The sequence below is a fragment of the Monodon monoceros genome, unplaced genomic scaffold (genome assembly GCF_005190385.1).
Source record: "Monodon monoceros isolate NGI ecotype Baffin Bay Population unplaced genomic scaffold, NGI_Narwhal_1 Super_Scaffold_11, whole genome shotgun sequence".
Taxonomy (NCBI): domain Eukaryota; kingdom Metazoa; phylum Chordata; class Mammalia; order Artiodactyla; family Monodontidae; genus Monodon; species Monodon monoceros.
This window is the reverse complement of record NW_021703767.1, coordinates 98790-115144: the sequence shown is the minus strand read 5'-3', so window position 1 is coordinate 115144 and position 16355 is coordinate 98790. Positions and strand designations below refer to the sequence as shown.

Here is a 16355-nt window from a genome sequence, read left to right as displayed (position 1 = left end):
AGGAGAAAAGACGGAAGGAGGCCCGACGCCTGTCTCTCTTTGGGGCATGTTTGACACGGTTTATAAAAAATTTTTAGTGAATAAAGGAAAATGCTTGTTGAAGTCCTGAATTTACAACCTTACCAGCAGGTGGAGAGTATAATGAATAGCTGGAGGGCAGATCCCACCCTGCTTGAAGTTTTGCAGATGGACACCGGTGTGTGTGTGTGTGTGCATGTGTGTGTGTGTGTGTGTGTGTGTGTGTTGCGCGTGCGCACGTGTTGTGCATTTCCTGATTTACTGCGAGGGGCCAGGACTTTCTCCTTACAGGGGTGTGTGGCCCTGGGGTGACTCTCTGGGAGCTGCAGGTGGGGTGCGGGCAGGGACAGGGCTGCCCCGCATGTGCGCCTGGTGATGCCAGGACAAGAGGAGGTGCACACGCAGGGACGGCAGGAGCTGCATGAGCGCGTGGAAGTGAGTTGCTGAGGGTGCTTTCTTGTGTTCAGTTTGGTGACACCTCTGTGGCGCGTGGGGCAGAGTGGCCCTGCTGGGTGTGAGGATGCTCACACGCGTGTTGAGCTGCCTGCTGGCTCTGTCTCCTGAGCTGCCCGCACGCACAGCGCAGATGGGTGCTCCCTGGTGGGTGGGCTCAGGCCCGTAAAGATGACCGTGCTGAGTACCCCTGGCCCTGATGGAGCATCGTGAACTTGTAATCTGGTGAAACCTGTGAGCTGGGTTAAACGTTGTGTATTTATTTTGACCCTGGAATCAAAACAGCCTGAGACTGGTGTCTGGTAGCCAGATGTTGTCAGGCAGTGCCTTGTGTGATTTGAGGACAACATCTGGAGGAGTCTCCAGGGTGTGGGACTCAGGTGTCCTCAAGTCGGACTGAGTTCAAGAGGGGAAGATGGGTTTTAAGTGTGGTACAGTTCCCCCCGAACTTGAAACACATGAAAGAGTTGAAGGAGCAGCCAGTGGTCCCCCGTTGTGGCGCGGGGTTGAGAGCGGGGCAGGGACATCCTGGCCCATCCCCAGGGGTGTGGGCCTCCCTGGAGAAGCGGCCAGGGCGCAGATGCACGCGAGAAGTGCAGGGCTTCCGGGGTGGGCAGCTCGCCCACCCGCCCTCCATGGCCTCCTCTGGGCCGTGACTGCGCCCCCCCCACCTCCTGGCCTCCCCGTGTCTGGGCGGGGGGTGACCTGCAGCGGGGTAGCTCTCTGTCCCTCCGTAACAGCGCTGTTCGGTGCACACCGTTAGTGTGGAGGAGGGTGGTTTTATTCAAGCACAGCAGGTGAGGCCCCTGGTCTTTCTCGTGGATCCATGGCCCTGGACGTGGAGAGCAGCCTTTGACCCGCTGACGCCCTCTGACCATGTGTCTCCCCAGGGGTGGACCTCATTGCTGCCTTCTATGGCTGCCTCTACTGCGGCTGCGTGCCCGTCACTGTGCGGCCCCCGCACCCCCAGAACCTCGCCACCACACTTCCCACCGTCAAGATGATTGTGGAGGTAGGCAGGCACCACGGCCGGCAGGGCGGACCTGACCGTGGGCCCGTGTGCAGTTCACTCCCAGGCGCCGAGTCTCACTTGTGCCTTCAACCCCTGTGCCCTGCAGGTCAGCAAGTCTGCGTGCGTACTCACGACGCAGGCCATCACGCGGCTGCTCAAGTCCAAAGAAGCACTGGCCGCCGTGGACGTCAGGACCTGGCCGACCATTCTAGATACAGGTGCGCGTCCTCGCTGCGTTGGTGTGCTCGCTGGCCCCGCCAGGATCAGCCCCCTTTCCTTCCTTTGTTGTAGGGATTGCGTTGTCGCCACGTAAACATAAAGGTTGGCTAAGAGCAGCTTAGCAGCTTCAGTAAATGGTGAGAGGCTACTAACAGGAGGCTCGCCGGCTGGGTGCCTGACAGCCTATGTCCACCAGCTCGAGCCTAGAGCCGGGCGCGCAGAACGGAGGGCGGCTGGTGGGGAGCAGAGGTCCTTCCAAGGCCCGGCGCCTGTGGACAAGCTCCCCTTGCTGCCTTTCATGCCCACGCAGCGGTTGGCAGTTGCGGGGACATAGACGGTGCCCACAGCACACACACACCCGTCCTGGGTCCCCATCATGGGTGTGTGCTCCCGCGCCCCAGGAGATGCTTGTGGGCCCCCTCTGCCTTGGCCTGTTGGGTCAACCATCAAGACACCCCAAACCAGCAGCACCCTGCAGGCTCCATCGATAACTCGAGGTGCACGGCCACATGGGTGCCAGCCGGCAAGCAGAGAGGGGTCCCTCCTTCCCCATCGCACCTGGTGGGTATAGGTGCCTGTCCTTGGCCACCAGGGCACTGCCCACGAGAGGAAGTCAGGGACCGTGTTGTCAGTGGCCACCTGCCTGATACCAGCAACAGGCACGGGGAGCTGGTCCAGGGCGGCTGGCGGGGCGCCCAGGGGTGGACCCGGGAGCAGATGGGCTCCGGGGAGTCCCCTCACCTCACCCGCTCCCTGCCCTTGCCTCGCCTGCGCCCAACTGTGCGTGGTCAGTGCTGTGCCCATCTCATGGTCCTGAAGGAACGCGGTGAAGCACCCAGAGCCCTGGGGGCCCATCCTTAGCACTCACTGTGCACAGAGATGTCGGTAATCCTGGCTCCATCACAGGCTCTGGGACCCTGGCCAAGTCCCCGCTCCTCTGAGCTTTCCTGTGGGGCTCTCTCGGCCCATCTCCAGCCCTCTGTGTCCACCTCGTCCCCTGTCCCCATCCCCACATGCTCAGCATGGTCGCGAGGGTCCGTTCCACGTGACCTTCCCTGCGTGCACACGCGGCCTGCTCTCCCGCAGCCTGACTTCTGCTCTGAGCTCCCCAGCTCCCCAGGTGCGTCCTGTCTCCTCTCTCCCCACGAGAACCTGAGCTAGCATCCACGCCACCCATGTCTCCTGACCGACAGATGACATACCCAAGAAGAAGGTGGCCAGCATCTTCAGGCCCCCGTCCCCAGACGTGCTCGCATACTTGGACTTCAGCGTGTCGACCACGGGGATCCTGGCGGGTGTGAAGGTGGGTCCTCTGGCTGGAGCTCCCCTCCACTCCGGCCCCTGACACAGTGGGCGGGCAAAGGGCAGAAGGGTGTTGGCTGCAGGTCTGTGCAGGCCCTTCCTCCTCCCAGAGCTTAAAGCAGCAGTTTTGCTCCTTAAAGTTTGTGTTGAATACCAACATACCCCAGGATTAGGTTAGCCTGAGAGTGACGCGTATTTTAGTGTTTTATGGTAATGTCTAAACTTTCTGATTCATGACTATCTGGCCTCGAGGACCAGGTGACTTGGATGAGTCTGTCACATTAGCAGGCACCAAACGCTCCACTAAAGTTCTCTATTACCCTGAACTTTCGCCTAGAAGATTCCTAGTGTGCCATACCTGGGTACTGATTGGTGTATGTGGGATTGGGGCCAGCCACCCTTTCAGGAAGTGAAGGTGTCCGGCTGCTGTGGGCAGCAGGCACTACCGTCAGCCCTCCCTCTTCCCTCACATCACTGAGCAGAGCTTTCCTTTCACTCCTTAAGATGTCGCACGCAGCCACCAGCGCCCTGTGCCGCTCCATCAAGCTGCAGTGTGAGCTGTACCCCTCCAGGCAGATCGCCATCTGCCTCGACCCCTACTGTGGCCTCGGCTTTGCCCTGTGGTGTCTGTGCAGGTGAGTGGAGGGTGGGTGTGCGGGTAGAATCCCCCCACTCCTTACCCCACCCCCAGCTGAATTTCTTCTTCAGACGCCCCCTTTCTAAGGTACATTTTTGACGCCCACCAAGCAGAGGATACATGTGTGAGTGGGTTGGTTTGTGTGGGTGTTTGGTGGGTTGGAGTTCGGGTCTGAAATTGAGTAAAAAGAGTAAAAATGCCTTTTTATTAAGTGCACACTCTCCGTTACTACTAATTCCATCCAGAACAGGGAAGTAGGAACCCATCTTTGTAAGCAGAACCTCGTCCTTGCCGGCTGGCCCATCCCTGACAGCGACCCTGGATCCTTGAGTGCTGGTGGCGGGACCTGCGCCCCCAAGTTTTCTACTGAAAGCCCCACTTGGCCAGAGCAGAAAGGGTGGGCTCTGCCGGGAAGGGCAGTGTCCTTGAGGGGAGAGGCGCCTGCACAAGTGCTGACCCCGCCTCTGTCGCTGTCGCAGTGTCTACTCGGGACACCAGTCGGTGCTGGTGCCCCCGCCCGAGCTGGAGACCAACGTGTCCCTGTGGCTGTGGGCTGTCAGCCAGTACAAGGCCCGTGTCACCTTCTGCTCCTACTCGGTGATGGAGATGTGCGCCCGGGGCCTGGGCGCGCAGACAGCGGTGCTCAGGGTGCGTGCCGTCCGGGCCTGGAGAGAGCCCCGGACCTCTCCCAGCAGCCGAAAACCCTCCCGGGGCGCCCCGCCCCCTGCTGTGAGCTCCCCCCCACACCCCGACACACACCCATGGTGCACCTCCTGGGAGGAGAGGGGGGCGGGCGCAGGGCAGGGTGGGCCCAACCCCGGGTCCCCGAGGCCTCAGGGGCTGGAGCCGAGAGGGCGGAGCGGGGGAGACAGAACCAAGGAGGCGAGGCTCGAGCAGCTTGGCCTTTACGCTCAGACCCGGCGGTGTGCGCCCACTCCTCCCACAGATGAAGGGTGTGAACCTGTCGTGCGTGCGCACCTGCATGGTGGTGGCCGAGGAGCGGCCCAGGATCGCGCTCACACAGTCCTTCTCCAAGCTGTTCAGGGACCTGGGTCTGCCTGCACGCGCTGTGAGCACCACGTTTGGCTGCAGGGTCAACGTGGCCATCTGCCTCCAGGTAGGCGGCAGGGTTTCCCGCTGGGCGCCACGTGCACATGCTGTGCTTCTCCGTGGGCCGTGGGTACTTTCTGGTCCTCCCAGCCTTTGATGTTGCGTTTTCCAAATAGCACGTTAGCTTTGAGAGCTGAGCATTTTACTTTAAAAGAGATTCTGTTCTTGATGAACAAAGACTTATTTGGAAAAATCAAAATGTTTTTGACCAGTGACTATTATCTGGAAGAATTTCTAAGTTGGATATGGTATGCAATTAATATTCTAAAGCAAGAATAACCTAATTGTTTTTTAAGACATCTAGCAATTTTAAGTGGAAACATTAACGAGTGTGATAATTTATATTGCCCAGAATTCCTTTTTGGAACATTAAGATATTTTACTTATTAAAAGGAAACGAAGTTTCAGAACAGCTCACTCCAGTGCAGCGCTGTTTACTGCTGCTGAATGCAGGGGACTCTGCCTGTTCTCCAGACTCCTACTGGTACCTCAGTCCCACTTCTTTCTAAACCACGTTGCATGCCTCACGCACCCACGTTCAGGAGTTGTTGGGAGGAAAGGCCTCAGGGGAGCCACAGTTCCTCATCCCCAAGCCCGTACTGGCCGGTGCCTGCCAGACACAGGGAGGGTCTCGACTGCGGAGGTGGCATCCTGTTGTCCTGGTGTTCCTGCGACAGCCTCTCCACAATGGAGACGGCTGACCATCTCGCTCGGACCCTTGCTGAGTGGCAGGAGGAGCGGGGTGGTCCTTCGTGAGGTCCTCCTGTTGTAGACAGTGCGACTGCACCTCGGCTGCTGGCGCAGGGTCGGTGGCTGTCAGCGCAGCCCTTCTGTCTGCTCAACGTCTGGCAGCCCGGCCCCTCCTTCCTGGAAACGCGATGGCATCTGTGTTGCTTATCAGCACGTGGGCAGCAGAAGTCTTGCTGGGACATTCTTGGTTTGCACTTTGAGATGCAGTGACGCACTTTGCTCTCTCTCAACTGTGTTTCTCACGTGCCTGTGCTCTCTGTGTTTCCTGTGGCTTCTCCTCCCTGTCTCCCTCTGCTGGCCTCCTTTGTCCGCCCAACTGGCTGGGAAAGCTGGCTGAGCAGGTACAACTTTGACCTCGCCCTCGAGGTGCGTCTGTGCTTCCCATGCGTTCACGTGGCCTCTCGTGAACTCCAGACAAATACGTGTTTCTTCTGCTCACAGTGGACGTTATTTGACATATTACAAAAGCTCCTTTGTAACTGAATTTAAGACAAAAAGTATTTTCAGAAGCATTTAACCTTCATTTTAATCAATTGCCTCTGGAGGAAAGGCTGTGTTTAGTCTCAATGAAAAAATTTCCATTTTCATTCCAGGGCAGACATAGGTCGCTTTGGGATCTTCAGAGAATGATGCTGGGGCGGAGTGTCCGTGTAACTTGATGTTCCTTATCTAATGAAAAGGAACGTGCTGTCCTGTAACCAGGGCCAACGTCAGCTGTCAGATGAGAGGAGAGAGAGTGAGGACGTCATTCTGGCAAATCCCTGGTGGGGCTTCGCTGTGCTCAGTCCTCAGGAGAATTAGGTCGGAGCGAGCATGGCTCAGTGGAAATGCCTCAAAACCCATAGCAGTGTTTTCTTAGAGACCAGCGGGAATAGAGCTATCAGGACTGAAATGTGAAACTGTTTGACTTGACATCTTCCTTCAGTGTTACTGGAGGTTTCCCTCGATGGTACCAAGCCTTGTAGATGTTTGCAGGAAGGCAGACTCTTGCTGGGAGCAGAGCAGCTGCCCTCCCGGCCCCACCCCACCCCCAGGGCCGGAGGAGCTGTCCCCCAGCTGCACCCGTGTGGAGGCGATGCCCCTGGAAACCACGGTGTGAGGCCCGAGTGGACGTACCTCTGCTGCTCCCCTTGCAGGGCACGGCCGGCCCGGACCCCACGACCGTCTACGTGGACATGAGGGCACTGCGCCATGACAGGTAACAGCACCCAGGCCCCCGGGCAGCCTGGGCCTCCCCTGCATCCCTGTCCTCCCTTGATCAGTCATTCCCACGACCAGGAAGGGAATGACCTTCCAAGAGTGACCGAGCATTTGACACGTGGCTTTTTATGGGGTAGAAAACAAGTAAGCCCATCGCTGGGCAGGACAGAGGCATCACGTCAGCAGGCATGTCCCGGGGGCCATGGTGTGTACCTGCGGGTCGGGGTCCCTCCCAGCTTTGGAGCCGGATCCCAGTTCTGGATCCTCAAATGCAGCTTGAGGTAAACCATGGTGGAGCTTCCCGGGGGGCGAGGCCAGCTGGCCAGGGGCCCCCCGAGGACATAGAGCCAGCTTCTGCCCTGATCAGTGCTTGGTGCGCCACGCACCCGAAGTCACTGCTCCAAGGTCACAGCAAGGTCCTGATCAAAAGGCTAAATGTTGTCAACGGACTGGCTGTCGCAGTGATAATCAATTTCTGACTACCTTGTGAATTGCCTTTTTAGAGATTGTTGTCTGTGTAGTAAGTTTTATTCTGAAATTTTTCCCTTGTTAATTTTTAGGGTACGTTTGGTGGAACGGGGTTCTCCGCACAGTCTGCCATTGACAGAGTCTGGAAAGGTAGTGCAGGGGACTGGGCCTCCACGCTTGCATCGTCCCTGGGAGGTGCTCGCCATGAGCACAGACCCCTGTGGTCGGGCTGGGCTGGGCTGACGTAGAGGCCTCTCCTCGCTGCAAACACACACACACATACACACACGTGTGCGCGCGCGCACACACACACACCACACAACACACACACCACACACACACCACACACACATACACCACACACACACACCACACACACACCACACACACACATACATACACACCACACACACACCACACACACATACACATACATACACACACACCACACACACACCACACACACACACCACACACCACACACCACACACATACACACACATACATACACACACACACCACACACACACCACACACACACACACACCACACACATACACACATACACACACACACACACACACACACACACTTGCTAAGTCTTTACGTCTACATCTGAGCTCCAGTTCCCAAAAGGGAGGACCTCAGGTGCAGAGATCTAGAAGGAACTACACTGCTGGGTCTTGAGGCCACGGGGCGCCTGTTGCCTTCATGGCGGCCCTGGAGCAGCGCACTGGGGCCTGGAAGAACTCAGCCCGTGGCCCAGGTGACAGCCAGGAAGTGGTCCCCACCACAGTGGCAGTTTACCATTAAAGCAGTCCAGGCCTGGTGCAATCTCAGGGGCCCAGAGTGGGCTCAGGTGGTAGGGCTGTGAGACCACCTGAGGGCACCCAGGGAAAAACTTTGAGCCACCGTGAGGGGTCAGCAGACATAGAGCCAGGAGAACAGGCGTTCTCAGAAGCAGGGGAGGTTCAGAGGAAGGAAGAAGGCCCCCAGGAACTGTCAGACAATGTGATGGTGGGGGGAAGGCCTGCGCCCCGGCCCCGGCCTCGGGCCTCCCTCTGCAGCTGCACAACCAGAGGAGGGCTCGGCACAGCCCCTGCTCTGCTCGCACTTGCCCGAGTGCACGCCACAGCTGTCCCCAGGGAGACGGGGAGGTGCCCGCGGGCAGCAGCGCAGGACGAGCCCGCGGTGAATGTGAGGGAGGAGCAGGTGGGGGCTGTGCACCAGCAGGGGCCGCCCCAGAGGAGGAGCAGAGACCTGGGGAGAAGGCTCAGCTGGCGTAAAGGTCCTGGGGCCACGGGGAGGCCTGCGTGCGGGAACTGCACTGGGGGGAGGGGAGGAGGAGAGAAGGGCGCTCTCGTGGGCAGGTGGGCGTGGGGCCTGGGAAGGAAGGCACAGACCCTGGAGGAGGGGAGTGTGGACACAGGCCAGGGCTCCCTTCCTGTCCTTCCCACGTGCACAGAAACGCCCTGTGTGCAGTCCGTGTTGTCCTTTCTGCAAACGCAATTCTTAATTCTTTCTGGTGCCTTTTTGTTTCCTATCACACATGGCTCTGCGTCCGTTTTTGATGGACTTTCCCCCCATATTTCTCTGTTATGATAAATTGGCGCTGACAGATCTGGGTCCTGGAAAGACCTCTGGCTTCAGGGTTTGGGTGGGTGGGTGGGCCACACGGGGCGGGGTCAGAGGGTCAGCAGCATCTGGGGAAACAGAACGACCCCACCAGGGCTGTAGGGGCAGCACGAGGAGAGGAGGGTCTGGCGCCGGCCACGGCGACCTCCTGTGACCCCTCGTCCCTTCCTCCACTGCCTGCAGGTCTCCACTGTCATCTCCCGTTTTATACCTGGGGAACTGAGGACACAGAACAGGTGTCCAGGAGCAGCCAGGTGGTCTGACTGGAGCCCAGTGAGGCCCCGCAGGCCCAGCGGGGGTCCTGGACCCGGGGCACACTCCCCTGGAGGGCCCAGAACCCGTGCTCAGCAGCTGCTCCCCTCTGAGTCTGGGGGCAGGAAGGCCTCTTGGGGGCCAGGTTTCCATCCAGAGCCGGGGGCTCAGGGGGGCCGGGGTGAGGGGGGGACGCAGCCGAGGCATTTGGACCCCCGGCACTCGTGAGCTCTCACAAGGGGCCTCAGGGAAGGGCCCCCTCGACCCCTCTTGCCGTCCAAAATAGGGTCCATTCTCAGGAACTGGATGATTTTGCTAAGATTCAGAATTTATTTTTCTCTATTAAAATCTCTCCTGTTAAAATTCAAAGTCAGATTTAGGTTGGCTTCTGAACCTGATCACCCCCGCGTACGTGTCACATCCTTTGGATCAGCTTCGAAGGACGTTGTTTTGACGCACTTGAGTCAGGAGGGCCGTGCTGCCTCTGACCCGGAGCACGGTTCTCCTTGCAGATCCTCCCTGGAGTGAAGGTCATCATTGCCCACAGCGAGACCAGAGGGCCCCTTGGAGACTCGCACCTGGGCGAGGTGAGGCTGCGGGGCCCCAGTGCCCCGGACCTGCTCTTCACCCTCCTCCCTGTTCTGCCCCGGATTTGGGAGTTCTGAACCTTTGGGGTCGCACGTGCTTTGGGGAACCTGTCCCCACAGTGCTTGTGCTCCTGGACCCAGCCCCTGGGTAGGATTTCAGGGTCCTGCCCTTGGGATGAAGCCCCCCACCCTGTTCCCCCACTAGCAGAGGGAAACCTTGAGTTGCAGGCACTGGGTGGCTTAAGGAGCCTCGCAGGAGCCAGCAGCCATGGAGGAAACAGCTGTCCCTTGAAGAGAAGTTCCTGCAGCCCCCAGTGAGGGACAGCACGGGGCAGACCCCATAGCTAAGAGGGATGGTCTTCTCCATCCTGGGGACACGGGGCAGGGGGTTCCTCACTGCCCCAGGACACAGGTTGTGCTGGGGTCCTTGTTATGCCTGCGTACAGCACCTGGTCTAGAGTAACGGGACAGGTGGGACCCAGTACCTGGTGGCCAGGATGGCAGGTGGAGCCTGGGTGCCCAGGCTGGTCTGTTTCGGTGGGAATGGTCTCAGCTCCCAGTTCCGGGCCTGGGGGCCAGCATCCTGCACTGCTGAGGGCAGCACCCACGGGTGTCCACACACACTGCCTGGCCCCTGACCAGCTGGGACAAGGGCATGGGTGGGCCTGGGGCTCATGCCGCATCGGCCAGGAAAGGTGTCCCAGTCCCAGGGCTGGGTGTGCTCCGCCTGGGGCCTTGCCCCAACCCTACCCCCTTCCTGGCCAGCTGGGCCCAGGCCTGTTAGGGCAGGAGTGGGTCCCAAGACAGTCCTGGCAGGTCTGCCCCAGGCCGGGACCCATGTGGCCACACTGTCTCCGCTTTCGGACCCTGCTTTTGGGGGATACCTAGAGCCTGGTAGTCAGTCGGGAGCCGCCTGTGGGTCCTGGAGGGCCCTGGCTTTAGAAGGGTGCCCTGGGGGCCCGTGACGCTCTGGGCACCGTTAGCCCACGTGCGGGCGGGTCTGCGCCCCGACTCTCGCTGGCCCTGTGTGCGTGTGCACGTGCAGGTTGCTCCCGGTACATCGCTGTCCCACAGGCGTCTCTCCGGGGTCCAAGGAGGGGAACGGTTCGTTTGAAGGAGGACAGTCACTTGCCTGCTTTCCGTGCCTGCTGTTGTAACTTAGTTCGAGTGCCCCGTCCCCACCCCCGTGTGCTGTGGCGTTGCTGCCGTGAATCGGCACAGACTGTGCCGGGCACCGTGGCGACTGACCCCCTCGTCCCCTGGGCCCCCAGGTCTGGGTGAGTAGCCCGCACAGCGCCACTGGGTACTACACGGTCTACGGGGAGGAGGGGCTCCACGCCGACCACTTCAGTGCCCGGCTGAGTTTCGGAGACACCCAGACCGTTTGGGCAAGGACTGGCTTCCTGGGATTCCTCCGAAGGACAGAGCTCACCGACGCCAGTGGAGGTGAGGGGTCCCTGTGCAGCCCCACACCGGCACCTGAGCCCCATGCGGGTGGCATCTTGGGGGCCCCCGCTGACTCACCTCGCCCCTCGCTAGGAGCTCGTGTCTCTAGGTGCCCTGACACGGTTTTCTCTGAAAATTACTCTTTTTCCTTCACTGGTCTTGGACCCCAGCCTCTGTGGAGGATGTGGGGTTGCTGGCAGAGGCTGTGGGCCCCCCAGGCTTAGCCGTGGGCGCGTCTCACTAGCCATCTGTTGGGCCCTCCCCACACGGCCCCCCAAGCTTTCAAAGTCCCTTGGCCACAGCACGCTGGCCAGATGCCATCAGAACTTTTGGGAGCCCCTGTAGCTGCTGCTTCGTTTCCAGAGATAGCAAAAGTTATTGTTAAATACATATTCGGACATGGGCGTAACTTCTCTGAATCTCAGGGGGCCGAGCGTGGCAGGAGGCTGTGGTCAGGCAAGGTTTGAGTCGCCAGCCATTGGCACCGCGTGCCGTGCTGAGGTGGGTGAACTGTGCTGTCCACAGAGCGACACGATGCGCTGTACGTGGTGGGGTCTCTGGACGAGACGCTGGAGCTGAGGGGCATGCGCTATCACCCCGTCGACATCGAGACGTCAGTGATCCGGGCACACAGGAGCATCGCCGAGTGGTGAGGGCCTGGGGCGCCTGTCACCCAGCTCTCCGGGGTCAGGGCAGGCACTTCGGCCGTGCCGGTGAGGCAGCCGCCTGCCTCTCCAGGAGCAGACCCCAGACACGCTCTTGGGATCATGGGCCAGAGACCCCTTGTTTGGGTTTGCTTGGTTTTTCCTCTTCCTCATCAGTCTTAAGTGAAGAGTCTGTCCGCAAATGCACAGGCAGAACGTGAGGGCTCCATGGTTATCCTGAAACGCTTCTGCTTTTAACATGAACTTCCTAATTTAAATGGTTAAGACTCAGGATTTCTTCCCTTTCTAGGGAGCTTGCTTTGGGAAAGGTACAGCTTTCGACATCACATATTCTTGATTCTTAGTGAGAACTTTAATTAGAATAGATATTCCTGTAAAACACACTTAACTTGGCCTTTGAATTGTAACTGACCTTGAGCAGGAGGGTGACGTCAGTGAACCTACTTTGGTTTTTTCCACTGGTCTCTTTCTGATGCCCTTTCCCAGCCCCCAGAGCCTGTGCCTGACCCCGTGTGACACCGCCCGCCTTCTCCCTGCAGTGCCGTGTTCACCTGGACCAACCTGCTGGTGGTGGTGGTGGAGCTGGATGGACTGGAACAGGATGCACTGGACCTGGTGGCCCTGGTGACGAATGTGGTGCTGGAGGAGCATCACCTGGTGGTGGGCGTGGTGGTCATCGTGGACCCAGGTGTCATCCCCATCAACTCCCGCGGGGAGAAGCAGCGCATGCACCTGCGTGACGGCTTCCTGGCCGACCAGCTGGACCCCATCTACGTCGCCTACAACATGTGAGCACAGCTCACACCCCGGCCCTGAGAGGGGCCTCGGGGCGTGTCGGAGGTGCTAGGATGTGTGAGAACACGGCAGCATCTGCGGACCCCAGGCCCTGGGAGCACGGTGCCCCGCCTCCTACGCTCTTACAGGTCCATCTCATTTTAAAAACCACTTCCTGAGTGATTCAAAGAAATCTTTTTATTATCAAGGACATTTACAGAAGCATGAATGTCAGTATTTTAACAGATGGGGTGACTGGGAAAGAGGCCTGGTGTGGGTGCTGCGGGAGCTGCAGGTGTGAGTCTGCACGTTTTTAGGCTGAAAATACAGTTCTCAATTTTAAAAATTCAAATGGTTTTTCTCACTTCAAATGACGAGTTCATATACAGAATGCATGCTGGGAGGGACCTGAGGCCCAAGTACAGCTGTTTCGACGCTGATTCACAGGAAAGCGTGGAGCCCAGAAAGGCTGGTGGACAGGAGTGAGCCTGGCCTGGCCGCCCTGCCCACCTTTGCGCCCCAGACCAGGCACTGGACGCACATGCTTCCTCTCTTGAAACAGGTGTGCACGGCTGTCTGCCTGTGTGGTCACTAACGCTCGACGGGGGCCATCTGGGGCCGTCAGGTGAGGTGCTCTGTTTCGGAAAGATAAACCAGCATTGAGTTTTAAACCACTTTCTAAGTTTCTGATTTCTTGCTCTTCAACTGAAGTGCTTGTTTTCATAACCACAGTAGAAGGTCTTCTCACTGCACGGAAGTGTACTGAATTATTATTTTTATTCCACGTCAACAGATGTGGAAGCCCCGGTGGGGCGAGGTTTCCGTCCTCGGTGATGTCTGCTGAGCACCGGCAGTGCAGCCGAGGGGCCCAGCCCAGGAGAGCCTTGCCCCTTGCTGTTGCGTTTTGAGTTGTGTGCCTGTAAGATTTGGCCAAATCATGTTCAGTTATTTTATTCTAACTTGACCAGACTGAGTGGTATATTATAGTAAGTCTAAATCAAAGAAGAAAACGTGATATCCTTTAGTTACTTCTAAGAATTGGAAGTGAAGCTCGAATCTAAGACAGAGTATTTTTGTATCACTAATGAAGAGTATGTTACCAGTTGTCGGGGACTGAGGGTGGGAAAGTTTATGAATCATGCATGCTTCCTAGAACAACCAGGCTTTTCTGGAATTCGCCTGGATCAGTGCCTAACAAAGTTGTTACTAATTCTCTACCACTTTACGTTCTCCACCAAAAAGGCCCAGCTCGCTGGGCCAGCTCTCACGTGTGGCTCGTATTCGGCTCCAAGTGGCTTGCGCTCGGTAGCTGTCGGCCTGCAGCATTGGCCCGCAGTGTGGTGTGTAACAACATACTGGAGTTTGAATAGTCCTCTTGTAATTGTGTACATAATCTGTGTAACTTATTGTTTGACATACAGAGGTCCTAGGAGTTGACTAATGGGCATTCCTTATAACAGAATGGCCAGCAGGGGAAGAACTACCCAGCCTTGTATGTTGTAGTTTTATAGCAAACAGATATTATAAAATTTTTGTATTGAAAGGTCGGTGGCAGTAAGACAAGATGTCTTGTAAATTAAGATTTTAAGAAGCATTAAAATGTTTTAAAATTACTCTCTGGGAATTCTGTATATCACACTAAAATTTTTATATCATTATGTTAATAAAGTTATTGACTGTTTGTAATTCTGCATTTTGAAATGTGTGAAAAGGTTTTTAAAATTACCCCAAATACGATGTATTTTATTATGCATTCTTCTTTCCTGGATATAAAAGCATTTATGCTACAGCATAAAATCTACAAAGCACATTAAAGTATAAAGAAGAAAATTTAAATCTCCCATAATCCTACCTCTCGGTGATGACAGCATTAGTATTTGATGTAAATCCTTTCAAGGATTTATTTTTTCCTTTAAAACACTTTTACAAAATTAGGATCGATCATTATAATTTTATAATCAGCTTTTGTAGTTAATAAATTAGACTTTTAATCTGTTACATATATTCTTCTAAATGTTTTAATGACTGTGTCGTATGGGAGGGGGGCTCGACTGCATGCAGCTTGTATTCACTTGCTCGGTGCCAGCGTCGTTTCAGCCGTGCTGCCGTGAACGTCCTCGCGGGTGTGTGTTCAGACGCAAAACCTGCCTTGGGCTCAGTTCCTACAGGTAGAGTTCGTGCCAGGTGTGAAGCTTTGGGCGCCCCTGCCCTCTCGGAAGCGCACAAGGCAGCGTGGGAGAAGCATTTTCCTGGCAGCCTGAGAGCACCAGCAATAAATAAATAAGTCCTTGTCAATTTGATAGTCAAATAAGTATCATGTCTAGTGATGCTGAGTATGTTTTCACGTGTTTGTGGTCATTTTAATTTGTTTGATGCGTTCTATTTGGCAGGTTTTTTTTTTAAATTCTTTTTTAAAATTTATTTATTTGGCTGCGTTGGGTCTTAGTTGCGGCACGTGGGCTTCTCTCTAGTTGTGGCGCACAGGCTCCAGAGCACGCGGGCTCAGTAACTGTGCCGCGCGTGGCTCTCTAGTTGTGGTGCGGGCTCCAGAGCACGCGTGCTCAGTAGTTGCGGTGTGCAGGCTTAATTGCTCCGCGGCATGTGGGATCTTAGTTCCCCGACCAGGTATCGAACCTGCGTCCCCTGCATTGGAAAGCAGATTCTTAACCACCGGACCAAAAGGGAAGTCCCTCAAGGGTTTTTAAAAAATCTTTATTGGAGTATAATTGCTTCACAATATCGTGTTAGTTTCTGTTGCACAACGAAGCGAATCGGCCATATGCATACACGTGTCCCCATATCCCCTCCCTCTTGAGCCTCCCTCCCGTCCTCCCTATCCCACCCGATAGGTCATCGCAAAGCACCGAGCCGATCTCCCTGTGCTGTGCTGCTGCTTCGCACCAGCCAACTATTTACACTCGGTAGTGTATACATGTCGATGCTACTCTCACTTCGCCCCAGCTTCACCCTCCCACCCCATGTCCTCAAGTCCATTCTCTACGTCTGCCTCTTTATTCCTGCCGTGCAACTAAGTTCATCAGTACCGTTTTTTCTTATTCCATATATACGCATTAGCATACAGTATTTGTTTTTCTGACTTACTTCACTCTGTATGACAGACTCTAGGTCCATCCACCTCACTACAGATAACTCAGTTTCGTTTCTTTTTATGGCTGAGTAATATTCCATTGTATATATGTGCCACATCTTTTTTCCCGTGCCCCCTCTGGAATGGCTGCTCCAGCTCTATTTTATTTTTATTTTTTTAACATCTTTATTGGAGTATAATTGCTTTACAATGGTGTGTTAGTTTCTGCTTTATAACAAAGTGAATCAGTTATACATATACATATGTTCCCATATCTCTTCCCTCTTGCGTCTCCCTCCCTCCCACCCTCCCTATCCCACCCCTCTAGGTGGTCACAAACCACCGAGCTGATCTCCCTGTGCTAAGCGGCTGCTTCCCACTAGCTATCTATTTTACGTTTGGTAGTGTATATATGTCCATGCCTCTCTCTCGCTTTGTCACAGCTTACCCTTCCCCCTCCCCATATCCTCAAGTCCATTCTCTAGTAGGTCTGCGTCTTTATTCCCGTCTTACCCCTAGACCTTCATGACCTTTTTTTTTTTCTTAGATTGCACATATATGTGTTAGCATACGACATTTGCTTTTCTCTTTCTGACTTACTTCACTCTGTATGACAGACTCTAGGTCCATCCACCTCACTACAAATATCTCAATTTCGTCCCATTTTATGGCTGAGTAATATTCCATTGTATATCTGTGCCACATCTTCTTTATCCATTCGTCTGTTGATGGACACTTA

The 16355-nt window shown here is 55.8% G+C and overlaps 1 protein-coding gene across 11 annotated transcripts in view; it reads left to right on the top strand.

The window, feature by feature from the left end:
* The window catches only part of DIP2A (disco interacting protein 2 homolog A), a 92358-nt gene extending 77517 nt beyond the window's left edge, over positions 1-14841 (top strand). For 8 of the 11 annotated variants that reach the window (XM_029215341.1, XM_029215340.1, XM_029215336.1 and 5 more), the window contains 12 exons: positions 1362-1483; positions 1590-1701; positions 2896-3005; positions 3509-3639; positions 4121-4370; positions 4588-4758; positions 6638-6699; positions 7262-7319; positions 9569-9643; positions 10915-11089; positions 11615-11738; positions 12294-14841. In XM_029215341.1, the coding sequence (XP_029071174.1) occupies positions 1362-1483; positions 1590-1701; positions 2896-3005; positions 3509-3639; positions 4121-4370; positions 4588-4758; positions 6638-6699; positions 7262-7319; positions 9569-9643; positions 10915-11089; positions 11615-11738; positions 12294-12546 (1643 nt within the window). In that variant the 3' untranslated portion in view covers positions 12547-14841. Of the gene's footprint in view, positions 1-1361; positions 1484-1589; positions 1702-2895; positions 3006-3508; positions 3640-4120; positions 4371-4587; positions 4759-6637; positions 6700-7261; positions 7320-9568; positions 9644-10914; positions 11090-11614; positions 11739-12293 lie in introns of those variants that run through there. The other 3 variants (XM_029215338.1, XM_029215337.1, XR_003792432.1) reach the window with 3 other exon arrangements.
* The last annotated feature ends 1514 nt before the right edge of the window (positions 14842-16355 follow it).